Source organism: Geotrypetes seraphini, chromosome 8, assembly GCF_902459505.1.
Source record: "Geotrypetes seraphini chromosome 8, aGeoSer1.1, whole genome shotgun sequence".
Taxonomy (NCBI): domain Eukaryota; kingdom Metazoa; phylum Chordata; class Amphibia; order Gymnophiona; family Dermophiidae; genus Geotrypetes; species Geotrypetes seraphini.
The window spans coordinates 149,250,800-149,269,783 of record NC_047091.1 but is presented as its reverse complement, the minus strand read 5'-3'; the positions used below and the strand labels follow the sequence as shown (position 1 = coordinate 149,269,783).

The 18,984-nt window shown below is 42.8% G+C and overlaps 1 protein-coding gene across 1 annotated transcript in view; it reads left to right on the top strand.

Moving 5' to 3' along the window:
* Nucleotides 1–18,984, top strand: part of TMEM132B (transmembrane protein 132B) — a 709,727-nt gene that overhangs the window by 486,226 nt on the left and 204,517 nt on the right. The window contains exon 4 of the mRNA XM_033956153.1: nucleotides 12,680–12,866. Coding sequence (XP_033812044.1) covers nucleotides 12,680–12,866 — 187 coding nt within the window. The remainder of the gene's footprint in view (nucleotides 1–12,679; nucleotides 12,867–18,984) is intronic.

Genomic DNA, 18,984 nt, shown 5'->3' with positions numbered 1-18,984 from the left:
CATCCATCAACACTGAGGCAACTACACTCACCCAATTACTTGACTGGAGCTCTGGAGTCCCTAAGCCTCCTCTTACCTCTAACTTGACAACAGCAGAGATCAAGGCATTTCTGAGCAAGCCCATGGTGGTTCCAAACTTGGCATCACACACCTGGTCCTTAGAAAGGTCTGCAAAAATAACAACTGAGGCTGTGTACAGTCAGGAGAGATGGGAACATTATATTAGGGGTCAGATGGTCAGCAGGCAGCTCATGAGCCAAAACAGAAACAAACAAGATATGGCCTCTTTGCTGAATTTTGTTAAATACCGTATATACTCAAATATAAACTGGGGTTTGGAGGCCCAAAAATGGGATGCCCGGTTTATATTCGGGCAAGCGCCTCCTTCCCAGACTTATTGCAGGGCACTGCCAGGCTCTGCACCCTGACCCCCTCCCTGCCCTGTCCGTCGTACCTTCTCTTCTGATCCCTGGTGGTCCAGAGGTGCAGTGGGCAGGAGCGAGCTTTCCGCGCTCCTGCCCTACTGCTAACCCGGTCAGTCGGTCACTGCCGTGAGTTCCGGTTTCTTCAGCCACTGAGCGGCACCGAGCAGGAGCGCACTTTGATGATGCTGCTTGGCACTGAGCGGCTTCCTGACTGGCTTCCAAGAGGGAGAGAAGGAAGGGGGCTGGGTGCAGAACTTGACAGGGGATAGAGGGAAGGGAGTTGGGTGCAGTGCCTGGCAGGGAGGGTGCTAGGTGCAGATCCGGGCAGGGGACTTGAATATTAAGTCACCCGATTTATATTCGAGTCAACTATTTTTCTTCCTTTTGGAGGGAAAATGGGGGTCTTGACTTATATTCAGATCGACTTATATTCGAGTATATACGGTAACATTAAATTAACTGCACAAATGACATTTGTAAAGTCAAATTATTTGACTACAGATGTAGTTCAAACTATTTATACATTCAAATAAATATTATTTAATTTCTAAGAACATAAGAATGGCCTTAATGGATCAGACTAATGCCATCAAGCCCAGTAGCCCGTTCTCACGATGGCCAATCCAGGTCCCTAATATCTGGCCAAAACCCAAAGAATAGCAACATTAAATGCTACCGGTCCAGGGCAGGCAGTAGCTTCCCCCATGTCTTTCTCAATAACAGACTATGGACTTTTCCTCCAGGAACTTGTCCAAACCTTTCTTAAAACCAGCTACGCTATCCGCTCTTACCACAACCTCTAGCAACGCGTTCTAGAGCTTAACTATTCCCTGAGTAAAAAAAAATTTCCTCCTATTGGTTTTAAGAGTATTTCCCTGTAACTTCATCGAGTGTCCCCTAGTCTTTGTAATGTTTGATGGAATGAAAAATCGATCCACTTGTTCCCGTTCTACTCCACTCAGGATTTTGTAGACTTCAGTCATATCTCCCCTCAGCCGTCTCTTTTCCAAGCTGAAAAGCCTAACCTTTTTAGTCTTTCCTCATACGAGAGGAGTTCCATTCCCTTTATCATCTCGGTCTCTCCTCTTTGAACCTTTTCTAGTGCCGCTATATTTTTCTTGAGATAAGGAGACCAGAATTGAATGCAATACTCCAGATGAGGTTGCACCATGGAGCAATACAGGGGCACTATAACATTTTTACCCCCTCCTTTACCGTTAGCAGCGGTAACTGCTCCAATGCTCATAAGAATTCTATCAGCGTCAAAGCAGTTACCGCCACTGCTGGTGCTAAAACCCACGCTATGCGTTAGAAAAGGAGGGTGTTAGTCTTGTTAACCATCCCTTTTTAAAAATAATTCCCAGCATCCTGTTTGTTTTTTTGGCTGCCACCACACATTGGGCAGAAGGTTTCATCGTATTGTCTACGATGTCACCCAGATCCTTTTCTTGGGCGCTAATCACCAAGGTGGACCCTAGCTTCTGTTAACTGATTTGATATAGGGAAGACACTTTGCGTAGTTTCTGAAGATAGCTTTAAATTCAGCATGGAAAACTGCATAATTTAACACCTCCCCCCTTTTGCAAAACTATAATGTGGTTTGTTTGTTTTTAGCGCTGGCCGCAGTGGTAACAGATCCATTGTTCATAGGAATTCTATGAACGTCGGAGCTGTTACTGCTGCAACCAGCGCTAAAAATTCTAGCATGGTTTTGTAAAAAAGTGGGGGAGGAGTTAGTCCCTAGTTGTTTGAAAAAATAGAAATCTGTCCTTAAAACCAGTGGCGTACCAAGGGGGGGGGGGGGGGGGGGGAGATCCGCCCCGGGTACCAAGCCCTGAGGGGGTGCTCCCGGTCCGGTCCAGTTACCCCCCCATGCGCCGGGTGTCGCTTCTGGAAACAGCCTGCAGCAAGATCGCGATGCCAGAGATCTTTGCCTGCTTCAACTGTTTCCTCCGCCACGGTCCTGCCCCTCCTCTGATGTCAGAGGAGGGGCGGGACCGCGGCGGAGGAAACAGCCGAAGCAGGCAAAGATCTCTGGCATCGCGCGATCTTGTTGCAGGCTGTTTCCCCAGGGCAGTAGCGTACCAAGGGGGGCGAGGGGGAGGTCCATCCCGGGTGCCGCCTTAGGGGGGGGTGCACAGCTGGCCCGGTCCCTATCGCGCTCCTACCCTCCCAGCGAAAGCAGCATCGGCGCCATTATCGAAAAAGGTAATGGCGCCAGGCCTTGGAGCACCAAGGCAGACCGCTTCTCCCCTCTCCCAGCCGAAACCCCGCTGACCATCCTATCTCTCTCCCCCCCCCAAGTGAACCTTTCTGACCCTCCCAGCGAAAGCAGCAAACCTCCCTCCAGTAGCGTCGGCTTTATCCTCCCTCTGCCGCATCACTGATGACGTCATCAGTAACGCGGCAGAGGGAGGAGAAAGCCGCGAAGGAGGTTTGCTGCTCTCGCTGGGAAGGTCGGAAAGGTTCACGGGGGGGGGGGAGATAGGAGGGTCAGCGGGGGTTCGGCTGGGAGGGGGGAGAAGCGGACTGCCTCGGTGCTCCATTACCTTCTTCGGGCAGCAGCAGCGTTTACAATTCGCTGCTGTTGCCGGCTTCAGGCCTTGTTCTCTGCCGGGTCCTGCCTACTTCCAGTTTTCATGAAGACAGGACCCGACAGAGAGGAAGGCCTGAAGCGGGCAACATCAGTGAATTGTGAATGCTGCTGCTGCCCGATGAAGTTCAGGACATCGGGGAAGGAGCAGGGAGAAATCGGCTGCTGGCTTGGGGGTGAGGGTAGGGAAAGAATCGTGGAAGTGAAGAAATCGGCACGATGGCTTTGTGCAGGCTAGGGGGAGAGAGAAAGAAAGGAAAAAATAAAGAGGGGGGCCAGGGGGAGAGAGAAAGAAAGGCAGAAAGAAAGAGGGGGACCAAGGGGAGAGAAAGAAAGGCAGAAATAAAGAGGGGGACCAAGGGGAGAGAAAGAAAGGCAGAAATAAAGAGGGGGTCAAGGGGGAGAGAAAGAAAGGCAGAAAGAAAGAGGAGGGCCAGGGGGAGAGAGAAAGAAAGGCAGAAAGAAAGAGGGGGACCAAGGGGAGAGAAAGAAAGGCAGAAATAAAGAGGGGGGTCAAGGGGGAGAGAAAGAAAGGCAGAAAGAAAGAGGGGGGCCAGGAGGAGAGAGAAAGAAAGGCAGAAATAAAGAGGGGAGCCAGGGGGAGAGAGAAAGAAGAAGGATCAGAAGAAGGACCAGAGACTCATGAAATCACCAGACAAAAAAGTAGGAAAAATGATTTTATTTTCAACTTAGTGATCAAAATGTGTCCGTTTTGAAAATTTATATCTGCTGTCTATATTTTGCACTATGGCCCCCTTTTACTAAACCGCAATAGAGTTTTTTAGCGCAGGGAGCCTATGAGCGTCAAGAGCAGCGTGGGGCATTCAGCGCAGCTCCCTACGCTAAAAACCGCTATCGCAGTTTAGTAAAAAGGGAGGGGGAATATTTGTCTATTTTTGTATAGTTGTTACTGAGGTGACATTGCATAAAGTCATCTGCCTTGACCTCTTTGAAAACCCGCAGAATATAAATGATAATTAACATTTTCTCTGCGTACAGCGTGCTTTGTGTTTTTAAAATTTTATTGTTGGTAGATCATTTTGACTTGGCCACAAAGGTAAGGGGGAGGGAGGGAGGGGAACTGCTGAAAGACATCTAATAATCCTTGCAGGCTTGACTGCAGGGAATTATTTTTGTAAAATCATGTTTTGTTATGTGACTGGCATTATCTAGACTTTAATTTCTATGAATGAATAGAATGAAAATGATATAAAATTACTTGCTTGTTTTTATGTGCGTGCGCTGAAGGAAAGTGGAGAGAGAGTGGGCTGAGGATGCTGAAGGGAAATGGGGAAGAGAGTGGGGAGAAGACGCTGATTTATAAATTGACAATTGTACAGAATATTGTTTCTTTTTATACTTTAATATAAACAATTCAAGGCTTGTGTGGATGGAATCAGGTGGTTTGCGGGGATGGGGACCGAGCTTAGGGGGATTAGTCCAATAAAATTGTATTTTTTTATATCTCATTATTTGTTTTATTTTTATTTGTTAATTTATAAAGTGGTGATTGTTATGTATCAGTTTTTTCAAATTTACATCTACTGTCTTTATATTTTGCACTGTATTAGAGGACATGTGTTACTGTTTTTTGTGGTGTTGCATTGTATCCAGGGTCTGGTTTCTTGGCGGATCAGTTTAACTTTTGTCTACATATTTCTATTTTTAGTTTGTGATTATTCCATTTTGGGCGAGGGTGTATCTCTGTTCTGTGTGTATGAAAAAGACATAGTTTTCAGTTGGCATTGACTACAGGACCAATTGACTGTGCGGGATCTGGCTTGTTTAGTTTTACAATGTATGTGTTGGTGTTCTAGTGCTCACTGCAGTGTTTAAGATGCAGCCTTTTCCTAGGTACACTCTTGTGGTGCGATATGTAGATTGGTACTAAAAATCATATTTTTCATATAGATGGGGGGGGTGTCAAAAAATGATGGGCCCTGGGTGCCACATACCCTAAGTACGCCACTGCCTGCAACTACTCCATATGTACTTCTAATGTCATGACAATTTAGACATAATTTATGTTTTGTTATGTTTGGAATAATGGTTACATATATGAGGTTCAATAAAAGAAAATTTTCACTGCCTGTTTCTATTCTGACCATTTATTCCATTTCATGGTTATTGCAAAAAAAAAAAAAAAAAATTTTTTTACATGGGGGGGGGGGGGGGGTGTCAAAAAATGATGGGCCCCGGGTGCCACATACCCTAGGTACGCCACTGCTTAAAACTGACACACCCTAAGCTAGAGGCAGGTAGGTTCCTTGAAATTCCATGCACCTTAGGGAACAGTGCCTGTCTCAGTCTTTGCAAGACTTTTTGGATGAGTTTTGGTTCCAGTATTTGCAGATTATATACTCCTCCACATATTTTGAAGGTTTTTGGTTATTGGGATGTTTATATTATAAGGTTGCTTTTGGTGTTGCCCCATCATATCTTATTGATAGATTTGTTATCGTAACACATGAGAGGAGTAGAAAATCTCATGCCCTATTTATGTTCACACTCTCCAAGGTAAGGAGAACGAGAGGGCACTCTCTAAAGCTGAAAGGGGATAGAGTCCGTACAAACGTAAGGAAGTTCTTCTTCACCCAGAGAGTGGCGGAGAGCTGGAACGCTCTTCCAGAGTCTGTTGTAGGGGAAAACACCCTCCAGGGTTTCAAGACTAAGCTGGACAAGTTCCTGCTAAATTGGGACGTAAGCAGGTGAGACTGGACTCATTTAGAGCACTGGTCTATGACCTGGGGGCTGCCGCGTGAGCAGACTGCCGGGCAGGATGGACCACTGGTCTGACCCAGCAGCGGCAATTCTTATCCTCTTATGTTCCTTCAGCAAAGGGCTGTAAAAGTAAGACACATCATGGGCACTGTCTTTCCTATCAAGCTGCTTCTTATGACAAAGATTTCGGTCCCTTACTTTTTAGATCTATATCTTATAAACATTACAGAAAACTTTTGAAGACTTGTTTTCTCTAAATTTGGGGCTAGCTAAATTTCTGTGCATCACATTATCTCTGTATTTTCCTATAGCATAATCTTTTGTTAACCGCATTGAACTAAAGGTTATGCGGGCTAGAAATTTGCTATTATGTTGTGTTATGTTGACGTATTGAATGTTTGCTTGGCCATCTCTTGAGCGCAAGTTCATGTGAAAAGTATTCCACGTTGCTCATTTGTATGGGCAGCACAGTTATACATGAATGAACAAAGCTGCTAACCCACTGGAAATCCCGTCGGTTCCTGAACATAAGAAGTTGCCTCCGCTGAGGCAGACTAGAGGTCCATCCTGCCCAGCGGTCCACTCTCGCGGCGGCCCATCAGGCCTAATTGCCTGAACAGTGTCCCTGACTAATTTTGTAACTGCCTCTAATCCTATCCCTATTACCTACCTCTACCTCTATCTGTACCCCTCAATCCCTTTGTCCTCCAGGTACCTGTCCAGACCCTCTTTGAAGCCCTGTAGTGTGCTCCTGCTTATCACATCCTCCGGTAGCGCGTTCCATGTATCCACTACCCTCTGAGTGAAAAAGAACTTCCTGGCGTTTGTTCTAAACCTTTCCCCTTTCAATTTCTCTGAGTGCCCCCTTGTACTTGTGGTTCCCCATAATTTGAAAAATCTGTCCCTGTCTACCCTTTCTATGCCCTTCATGATCTTGAAGAATGCTAAATTGCTGTCTGCAAAAGAGACTGTTAAAAATGCCGTGCAACATATAATCATGATCTTTATTTTTACTCAATAATTTATGCAAAATAGCATTGGTACTGTAGGAATTTGTAAAAAGAGAAATAATTCTGCAGCAGTAAGCAACTTCGGCAACAAAGCATAACTTGTTTTACTTAATTATTTAAGAATTCAAAATTTATGCAATTGGTTGGTGCTGTTGTTTCAGCAGATAAGTTTCCTTGGACTCTAGTTGCTAGCAGTGCTTGCAACTCTAGCCGAGAATGCTATGAACCTTAGAGAAGACACTAAAGGGGGACTTCGTCAAGAGGCACTAACTGATTTAGCTTTTGCTAGATGCTAGAACATATGCAGGGGCATTTTCGATAGGATGTCTAAGACTGAGTTTGGATGTTTTGGGAAAGACGTCCAGAAATGTAGCAGAGGAAGCGTCCATTCTCAAAACAACAAGACGTCTATCTTTCTTTTTTTGGGGGGGAGAATGACCTATAGTAGACATTTTGGTCTTTAGTACGTCTGTCTTTTTTGGCCATTCTCAAATGTAAAGATGTCCACATGAAAAACACGCAAAATCAATCTTTTCGGACGTCCAAGTAGTTAGTATTCTTAGCAAACTGTTCACAGACAGCTGAGCATTCCTGAGCGCAGAAGAAGGGCACTCTAAGGATTATTGCAGAGAATGTCAAATTAAAAATCCCAGGTACAGTTGTCATTTTAACTTGCTTATATTATATGGTGGGCCCTCCAAAACCCATCAGAAACTTACTATAACTATCTTTATACCACAACAATACCCCTTATGCCTGCAGGTGTCATCTTTATGTAGGTACAGGAGAGGCTTAAGGGATCTGGCCAATCAGAATCTTAGGCCACTCCCAGCGCATCCCACAATGCACTGGGAGACAGGCCTAAGATTCCGATTGGCCAATCAGGCCCTTAGGCCCCTCCCCAGTGCATCCCACATTGCACCGGGAAGGGGCAGACCCGACATTCAGACGGGCCTGCCGAATGGACGGAGGAAGCATCCGGCCGGCTGGCCAACTGCCAAAGGTAGGGAGGGGGGTTCAGGTGAGCTGGGAAATAGATTAGGATTTTAATAAATAAATAAATTGCAATAGCATCCTTGTGCATTACCTGTAATTGTGAGGTGTTTGGAGACCAGCTGGGACCTTCGTTTTCCATTCACCTGTCTCTGTTACCCAGAAATTAAGCAAGCTTTTCTGTTGCTCATAATTAAACTTTAATGAAACATTCAAAGGAAGTCCTGTTGAAAGTTGACTGCGAATTTATGCACCCTGCTTTGCAAAGATTAATGATATTGTGTGATTTGTCGATTCTGGAGTGGTGATTGCATTTAGTTAAAGAAATGTTCCTGGCCACAGACAGACCTCAGAGGCATAGCTAGGAACAGAAGCTGCTGCTGTAATGCTTGGTTCTCCACAAGTGCTTACTTGCTCTTGTGTGCATGATGTGAGCTGACTTGTAGTTATTACAGGGCAGATTCAAGAAAGAGTGACAAAATTTTGGCACTAGAATGATGTGTTCTAAGCACAAATTCTATAAGGGCAGTTCTGTGCAGAATTAGGGTTACCAAACATCTGGGAATACCAAGACATATCCTCTTTTTAGAGGACTGTCTGGGTGCCCAGAGGGATTTCCAAAACTCGGCACTTCGTTCGGGTTTCGGAAGTCCCTGAGCTCGGGGCCACATCTGGAGGCCCTCTGCGCATGCACGGCTGTCGATGTGATGATGTCATACACATGCATGCACATGATATCATCGTGTTGATGCCCGTGTATGCACAGAGGTCCTCCAGATGCAGCACTGAGCTCAGGGAAGGAGAGCTGAGGTTCATGTGAGGGTGGGGCTTGAGAAGAATGAGGCGGAGCTGGAAGCAGAACAGGGCGGGGCTGGAATGGGGTGGGGCCAGGTATCCTCTTTTTTTTTTAAAGAGGAAATCTGGCAAACTCGGTGCAGAATACTAGCATAGATCTATAGTTTTGTGCCAAAATTTAGGCGCTAGCACTTACACCAGGTCAAAGGCTGCTGTAAGTGCTCATGCCTAACTGCTCATACCCTGTTTCCCCGAAAATAACACCTATCCCAAAAATAAGCCCTAGCATGATTTTTTAAGATGTTCCTAATATAAGCCCTACCCCCAAAATAAGCCCTAGTTAAAATTGATGCAGAGGGAAGGCCTTGGCGGGGAAGGATGCGAAGCAGCCCGTTCAGAGCGCTGCCGCCGCTGCTGTTTTTAGAGGCCTCGGAGTGGAGGTATGTCAGTCTCACGGTGGTAGGGTCAGTGGGGTCCTGCTGCACAGGGGGATGAGAGGGAGGGATAGAAAAATGCTGGACCATCGGATGGGTGAGAGGGGAGAAAAGATGCTACATATGGGAGTGGGAGAAAGGAAAGGGGAAGAATTGGGGTGGAGCTGAGGAAGGGAGAGATGATTGTTGTACATAGAAAAAAAATAAGACATCCCCCGAAAATAAGCTCTAATGCGTTTTTTGAACCCCCATATAAGACACTGTTTTATTTTCGGGGAAACACGGTAGTTAGGCATATAGGCCCCGAATCTATAAAGAGCACCTAAAACATAGGCACTGAGGAATGCAGTACATAGGGCATGCCAATATTAAGTTAGGCACCGTTTATAGAATTGGGCCTAGTGGCGCCTAAAATGAACTTAGGCGCACACTATGTATGACAGGATTTTCTTGGCCTAAATACCAGTGTCTAAGTTAGGTCCCTTCTGGCAAGACACGCCCACAATTCGCTACTAACCACACCTACTTTCTGGTAGGCACCTTGGACTAGGCACCTACCTGAAAGTGGTAGGCATCTACCACCCGATTAATTTCAATTTAAGCTAATTATGAGGTGCTAATTGCCTGTTATCGGCACTTAGACTGGCTAGGCATGTCAAACTGGGTGCCTAACTTTAGAAATCTTTTACAGAATCAGGGCTATGCCTCCTAGTATTCTGCATGACTAACACCTCCATGCCCCTCCCATGTCAACACCCCTCAGAAGTTGCATGGAATTGGCATATACAACTTCTAGAAAAGCAACTAAAGGCTAGATTCACAAAGCAAACTGATCGTGTACCGATCGTTTTGCTACACCTTTGCGACTAGATTTCCCTCCTGTACTATTCACTAACCTCTCCTGCGATCCGCTTCGAATCCGTACATACAATTGAGGAGAAATGCATGCAAAGTGGACAGGGACGCGATTCATTAAACAAATTTTTAAAACCGACTGGGCTGGCCGAAAAACCCAAAAAGCGACTGCTGGGAACTAGTCGAAAACGTCTTTCCGACTCTCCAACTCCATAGAAGCTCTGCTCTCTGCCCTGCTCACTGCATGTCCTGCTATCTGCTGCCCTGAATCTCTCCTACCTGCCGCCCCGATGCTCCTCCCGGATATCTTCTGCCTGCTCTGCCGCATCACCATCCTGTTCTGCCCAGATCTCTCCTGCCTGCTTGCCCTGAATCGCCGCATCGCTGCCCTGCTCTGCCCAGATCTCTCCTGCCTACTCACCTCGAATCGCCACCCTGCTCGTCCCTGGTTTTCTCCTGCTTGCCACCCTGAATCTCTCCTGCCCTTCCCCCGCACTGCGAACCCATGGTTTTAACCCGCGGGTTTAAGCAGGTTAAAACCACGGGCTCTCTGGGCTAAAAAGATTTTTTAAAAAGTTAAAAAAAAATTTTTTTTTTAAGACGCGGCTCGGACGGGCCTAGACACATGCACAGACCATCTACAGATGCTATCCCGACTCCGTCCCGAGCTGGAAGCTTTTCAAAACCCGGACAAAGTGCCCGAGTTCTGAAAAGCTGTCCGGACGCCCGGACATGTCCTCTAAAAAGAGAACATGTCCGGGTAAATCCAGTCGTTTGGTAACCCTAGGATAGGCCACATAGTCTTTATATGCCTTCATTTTCCATATTTCTACAGTATATGACAGTTCAGCTCTTAACTAAGAGAGAAACAGCCTCTATTCTTGTGTGTGAGTGAGCTGGCCATATTGGCTTTGTGCTAAGAGTCCTCCATGCTACATTTCTCTTCCAAATGGGGTCTGTAAGAAACGCTGCCAGGGCCTGACCCACTAGCCATCTATCACGCATGGCATGCTGCAGTTTCAGCACTTCCTAGTGACTGCATTTGTTTTGCTCCCAGGTGGCAATGAAGCAGTTCACCAGGCTTAATAGCCCTCTTTAGGGTTCTCTCTCATTCTTTTACTGCTGAGATAATTATGCTATTTTTAAATTATTTACGTACTCTGCTTTTGCACAATAATTCTCATCTGGACAAAGCAAGCAACAAGTAGGTAATAGTTTGGGGTTTTTTTTTTTTTCCCTTCTATTGGTTCTTTTTGCAAGGGAATAAAACATTACGAAGACTAATATTAGGATAAGCTTTTCTTCCAGCTTTTTTTTTTTTTTTTCACTTTAAAAATTCTCTCTTCCTAGCAAAAGGCAGTCTGTCTCACTCATATTAGTTTATGGAGCTAATGCTGTTTGACTTAAACTCTAAGCAAAATTGCCCCAATAGTCATTGACATTGGATGGAAATTCTATACAAGGCACCTAAATAAATAGGCACCTAAGTTAGGCACCTAAATTAGGGGTCCTTTTACTAAGATGCTCTAGTTGATTTTCCACGTGCTAAATGCTAACATGCCCATTATATTCTATAGACACGTTAGCGTTTAGCGCGGACTAATATTTAGCACATGCTAAATTGGCTAGCACGCCTTAGTAAAAGGAGGGTTCTTGGTCTTTGACTTATTATTTTGAGGACAACTATACCATCGCCTGACTGGAGGGCAAGAGAGAGAGGTAGGAACTGAATGGGCGTGACGATTTTTTTATTTTTATTATATTTATTTATTCAATTTTCTATACCATTCTCCCAGGAGAGCTCAGAACGGTTTACACGAGTTTATTCAGGTACTCAAGCATTTTTCTCTGTCTGTCCTGTCAGGCTCACAATCTTTCTAATGTACCTGGGGCAATGGGGGCCGACATCCTCTTCAAAATAGGCTTAATTAACATAGACACACAACGGTTTTTTTGAAAGAATATAAAAATAGATGGTTATAATTTGTTTTGTACTGCTTCTGTAGTTTTCCTCCTCCGATTCTGCCCTTTCTCTAGACCTTTCCTAAGGAAACCGTCTGTTGTTTGCCATACCCATGTAGACAAGTTTCATCTTTGCGCTCTGTGAATTACATGGGAGAGTCACATCTACCATTCTTCTGTGCAATTTACATGAGATTGGAGTTTAAAAGAGACATAATTCATTCCTGAATGGGGCCATAATTGTACCGTATTCCCCATCCATCCTTCTCACTTCTACACATTTATTTCAAGGTGGCAAAACATAATGATATCACAAAATGATTCATTTAAAGTGAAGGAGAACATTTATTCAATAAATTTGGGAAAGACTTTGTTTTCTCTCTTTCTGCTGCTTTGCATGAGTCAATTTTAAAGTGATAAAGATATGATAAAGTGAAACTTAGTTTGGATTAAAGTAATGACTAGAATGTTTCTCTAGATCTGTAGCTTTTTTGATAGCTGAGAACTGTATATTTGCAACAACAAAAAAACCCTGGAATACTAATGAAACTTAATTAACTTGTTTAGAAATACCTGAGCAAGGTGGATATAGAAGTTATCTATTCCATGGTCACCAACACTACATAAATCTGACATTTGATCCTAATTTAAAACATTCCATCTTTGAAAGTAATAGATAAACTGCCAACTTTCCTCTAATAAATTGGACCAACTACGGTATAGATTTCTATGATTTATGGTTGTATCAGATTCATGAGAGCTGCCAGTTTATGCAAATTTTTTTTCTGCACAGACAAAATGTGATTTACTTCTTGACATTTTGCTGATGTTTCTTTTCAAATGGCAATTTAATGTTTGTTTGTTTGCTTTTTTATATATATTTTTTTCCAGAGAAAATGGCTCTCTTTCAGAGATCCTACAGATGGACTTTGAAATTAAAAACAACAGCGGACTGGCAGGGGCACAACAGATTACGTGGCAGGTGGAATATCCTGAAGATGACTCTGCAAGTGAGCTGGTGGTCTCGGAGATCTTTGTGAGCCAGACGGCGTTTGCAGGAATTGTACCTCTTGCTATGGTGAGAAACATTCTTCTTCAGGATTGGATTTGTTCCAATAATCTTTTTTTTTTAGTGATGTCACAGTCTGCTGTAGGTGGTGTAACTCAGACCTTGGAAATGACCGACAGGTTGCATCGTTGAAGGAGATAGAGAGGTGGAAAAGTGAGTACTACAGAAGAAAACCTGAAATCAAAACTCAAAATAGTACATTAATGTTACTGAGTTTGCAAGCTGCAGTGTCTCAATGGAACATGTACATTATGTATAAGTACATTATATTACAAAGCTTTTTTTATATTCCGCCATAGCCCTTACGAGTTCCAGGCGGATTGCAAAAAAGCAGATGACCGGAAACAAACCCGGTTAAACAGGCAATATTGAAAAAAAAAAAATCATAAAAACAATCAGTTCAAACATTTCTTGAATAACACTGTTTTTAAAAGCTTTCTAAAAACTAAGGCCCTCTATTACTAAGGTGCGCTAATCGATTTAGCGTGCGCTAAACACTAATGCGTGCATGTTAGTCTATGGACGCATTGGTGTGTAGCACTCGCTAATCAGTTAGCGTACCTTAGTAAAAGAGGGGGTAAATAATTAGTTTCTGAACTAACAGTGAGAGGAAGTTTATTCTAAATAGTCGGAGCTTGATAACTAAAAGATACACTAAGTTGACAGAATAGCTTAATTGATTTAGGCCAGGGGTAGGGAACTCCGGTCCTCGAGAGCCGTATTCCAGTCAGGTTTTCAGGATTTCCCCAATGAATATGCATGAGATTTATTTGCATGCACTGCTTTCAATGCATATTCATTGGGGAAATCCTGAAAACCCGACTGGAATACGGCTCTCGAGGACTGGAGTTCCCTACCCCAGATTTAGGCGATGGAAATTGTAAACAGAATTGATTTAATTGTATATGTCTACCAATCATTAAGAGAACTAAATCCAGCAAATAAGAAGGAGCTAGGCCATGTAAAATATTAAAAACCAATACATAGAGCTTATAAGTTATCCTAGCAGAAATTCTTGCAGAATGTTGAGAAACACTGCTCTGGTGAGCCCCATTCTCAAGCCTTCCTCTTGCTGGAACTGTTACCAAAAAAAAAAAAAAAGCAAAATGAAAGGCAGGTACACTATAAAAATATACAACATTTTAAAAAAGTTGTATGGACAAAAAACAGAGCCCTGTGTTCTATTTTTTAAAAACTTTATTCTATATTGAACAACCCTTTTAATATGCTGTCTACTGAGAAGCTAACAACAAGAAATAAAATTATCTCTTTCTGCAAAGCTAAAATTCTAAAGTAGTGGTCTTTCAGGGGTCCTCTGGTTTCCAGGAGGCTCTTCAGGCAGGAGTGATGCTGAGTCCCCAGTGGTAGTCTTGTGCAATTACCGCTAGCGGGTTAGATCCGTATCTGGAAGATATATATGTATTTCCTTATATGGAAGATCTGACCCCTAGCGGTAGTCACACAAGACTACCAAATGGGTACCATTTTGGAGCCAGCTAAGGACAGGATAGGTGGGAGTGAGCATTGCTCCTGCCTGAAGAGTTCCCTGGACCCCTGGAAGACCCCCATCCTGAACCATCAATTCTGAACATGTTATGGTAAGGGTGGGGTGGGGAAGGAGCTTTGAACTCTAGGGTAGCTTAGGCTTGAGTCAGGTGGGGGGGGGGTTGAGTTGGGGGGGCCTTGAATCAGGGGGGGGGGTGCTGAGTCATTTGGGGTCTTGAGTCGGGGGCCCTGATCTAATAATAATAATAACTTTATTTTTATACTGCAATACCTCGCAGTTCATTGCGGCTCACAACAAGTAAAAAAACTGTAAAAACACAGCGATAACATAACACATAACATTATACTTATAGACCGCGTTACCAAAAAGTTCTACGCGGTTTACAAAAGATTATAAACATAAAACATAATCGTATATTTGAATGAGTCAGCTAGTCAGGTATTTGGAGAAAAGATAAGTTTCTAGCTGTTTTCTAAAATGTCTGTAAGAAACAGCTGTGAGCAACAATGATCAAAATTCTTTTTCATGAGAAGCTGCCTGAGATGCTAAAGAATGATTTAGGAATTTCTTGCTTTTACAACCTTTTACAGAAGGGAAATTGAACAGAGCATGAGTTTTTCTACTGCATTTGTTCGTAGCTATGGAAAAACTATTAGCCAAATAAGTAGGGGCTGCACCATAAATGCATCATATGTTGTTTTTTTTTAATTTTTAATTTTTTTTTTAATTTTTTCAAAACAACAATTCACAAGCTTGTGAATCATATGTTAATAGATTAGAAATGCATAATATGATAAAATCACATTCTTAAAGTTGACAATTGTAATTATACAAATTTATCAAACAAGTACATTATCAATGATCTTTTTAAAAGCCTGGAAGATAAAGAAGTCGTGATCAAACCACTTAAACTCTTATTTCATTTCCCTGCTTAGAAAGTTAAGGTCCTATCAAGAAGTGTGATAAAATCATATTCTTCAAAATTGACGAGTATCATTATACAAATTTATCAAATAAGGAACATTGGGAATAACGCTGCTTGCATTATTTCTGTGAGATGGTATTCAGCAACTTGCGGTACGGGATACTGCAAGTTGCTAAATCCCCTGGGGCATCAAGGTACAGTAAAGGGCGAACTTAGCAAAAGAAGTTGAGGAACATTTCAGCCAACATTTTGAGGGCCACAGTGGAGGACTTTGGGGGCTGCGCATTGGAGACCACTGGCTTAGCACCTAGATTTTGGACACCTAACCTTTAGCATTCTTTATTGAGTTGGCCCTATATGTAAAGAATGCTTTGTGGCATTTATCCATTTTCAGCCAGAAAAAAGATAGGTGAAAGCAATGGTGGAGATGCAAAAGTCAAGTACCTTTTTCAGGGTTGCATGGAATGATCTCTGGTAATTTGTGCAGAAATTAGGTGAGTTTGCATTTGAAAGGATAATATATGTGGAGGAGCATTTTCAATATATGTTTAGTACATATTTCTTTAGGTGTCATTAAAAAAACATTCTAGAGAAAATGCACAAATTCAAGCCATTTTGTGGCACCATTCCTGGTAAACTGGCCACATAGAAATCTCAGCAGAGCAGAGGGCAGCCTGGTGGTCAGTGCAGTGGATTTTAATGTGAACCCTCCAGGAACACCTAAAAACCTACTGTACTTAACTGTACATCACTACAAAAGTCCTCAGGTCTGCAGAACCTGGATCTCTTTCTGTGCAGTCCACTGCGCTGACCACTAGCTTACTCCCGGGACTTGCTTGCTGCTCTTATAGGAATGACTATAATATCTGAAGCTGTCACAGAGTCTGGCATGTACTGTCACTGTCACATCTTTAGGGTATAGAAGGGGGCTAGTGACCACTATGGTATTAAGGGGTGTCATCTGGTAAGTTAGGGAAACATTTTTGTGACTTAGTCGTGATTGAAACAGGTCCAGATAAAAATGTCCCAATTTTGAGCCCTAGATATTTTTATCTTGCTCCATTATTCCAGGAAAACATCCAAATTCTGTGCCAAAACACACACTCAACATGCCCCCAACACGCCCCCTTGTGATTTAAGAACATAAGAATTGCCGCTACTGGGTCAGACTAGTGGTCCATCGTGCCCAGCAATCCGCTCCCATGGCGGCCCTTATCTGCGTACGTTTTGGTTCAGCAGGAACTTGTCTAACTTTGTCTTGAATCCCTTGAGGGTGTTTTCCCCTATAACAGCCTCCGGAAGAGCATTCCAGTTTTCTACCACTCTGGGTGAAGAAGAACTTCCTTACGTTTGTATGGAATCTATCCCCTTTTAACTTTAGAGAGTGCCCTCTCGTTCTCTCTACCTTAGAGAGGGTGAACAACCTGTCTTTATTAAGTCTATTCCCTTCATTATCTTGAACGTTTCGATCATGTCCCCTCTCAATCTCCTCTTTTCAAGGGAGAAGAGGCCCAGTTTGTCTAATCTCTCGCTGTACGACAACTCCTCCAGCCCATTAACCATTTTAGTCGCTCTTCTCTGAACCTTTTCGAGTAGTACCGTGTCCTTCTTCAAGTACAGAGGCCAGTGCTGGACACAGTATTCCAGGAGGGGGCGTACCATGAACTGCTTTTAAAAATTACAACTTGGATGTTTTCGCATGAAAAACTTCCATCTGCTGCTAATCAGACATTTCTCTCTTTTCACCACAAGATACAAACCAGACAAACTGGAAGGAAACCTCACAGGAATAAACAACTAAACCAAAAAAGTGGGGATAAGTCCAAAAACGAATCAACCTGAGGAGATACAAATGATGTGATGAACAATATAGTCTTCGAAGAAGTCTTTAATATCTTAAAATCAAGGACATGGTTTGTAGATCGGATAATGTTAAAGCTTGTCGCAAGGATCAACACAGCCATCAGCTGATCTGCAGGACAAATAAAATCATTTTTGCTCAGCATCAGTGAAGTTACTTCTCATAATATTTGCTGTGACCCCCTGAGGCAGACCCCTGCATGGGTCAAAACACAGACCTTGTTGGGTCCTTCATTTTAAGTTATTAATGGCTTCTTTGAACCCTATGCGCGCTAAATCTGTTAGTGCTCCTTAGAAAAAGGACCCCCTATATTGTTCATTGCACCATTTGCATATCCTGGGTTGATTCATTTTTGGACTTGTACCCACTCTTTTGGTTTAGTAGTTCGCCACAGGATAGACATAGCAGTTATACTTGGGGACATTCCAAAGCAGTCAGGTGTTGCATGCAGAACAACTATGTTCTTAATTTGTTCTCTGTGGCTATTTAAAAAGAAAGTGCATGAAAGTCCTACAGTGTAAAAGTGCTAAATGTATTTGCAATATATAATATTAGATTATAATATATGCATGGCATGTTCTAATTAATACTAGAGGTTTTTTCATAGATACATCATGTTTATTGATGTCCTAACATCTTTGCAGCTAATTATCTGTGCTAACAGAAGAAACTGTAGCAGTGTGAGAATGGATTTACATAAAGAAACTGGAAGAAGATTTCCTAAAAATAACAGGAATGCTCTTTTCTGTGCACTAGACAGAAAAAGAATAATAATTTGGGGTCATGATTAGTTTTGCTTTGGTTTATTTAGACTTAGTTCATGCAACTTACATTCTGGCACAGTGGGCATTTCCTTATCTCCAGGGAACTTACAATTTTTAGCTGCACAAATATATCTGTTGTGTATTTTTCAGAATAATATAATCGCCCTACCCTAGCCCCTCACTGAAAATGTTGCAGCCTTTTTTTTAAAAAAAACTTTTGCCCCTCCCCCACCTTCTCCAGGGGTTAAATTTCTTGCTATCCCCCACTGAGGCTGCTCATCACCCTAATGTAATTATTTAATTACTAATTAGTACCTGGAAGACCAAGCTTCGCTCAGGGAAGTAGTGTTCATGATGATGATGGAATTCTTGCTTGTTGCAGGTTTCTCACTGCATCTTTGTTAGGTAGAAACCGACGTTTCAGCCATCATAAGAACATAAGCAATGCCTCCGCTGGGTCAGACCTGAGGTCCATCATGCCCAGCAGTCCGCTCAGGGCTGGATTTTCCTATAGGCTAACTAGGCTTCAGCCTAGGGCCTCAAGATCAAGAGGGGCCTGCATTCAAATTGTTAGCAAAATTAAAATTACACTATTCTAAAAACAGTGAACACTAAAACACTGAACCGAAAATAAGGAGAAATTCTATGCATATGACTAATAAACAAACATAAAAATGTATTGGTTAAGATCAACGCGTTCGGCTCATTGGGTCTGTTCGTTTGTTTATACTAGATTGCACCAAAGTATAGTTTATACGTTCACTGATTGCTATGGCAAATATTGACGTGCCTTATGCTACTAAGCTCTGGTTTGTTCTTGCATAAATAAAGTGCAGATTGGTGTAGATTGGAACAGACAAACGAACAGACCTATTGATATCCCGACGTACGGTTATATTCATGTTACTTCGATAATATGAAACACGTGTTAATGTTATTAGAAAAGATTCTTATTTTAGGATTACGTACACGATCATTTGATTCTCGCCTTTTGAGTTCAGTAAGTTCAATACTTTAGTGAAGTGTTTATAGACTATTGAAAAAATTTTTTGTGACAATATCTTCATTTC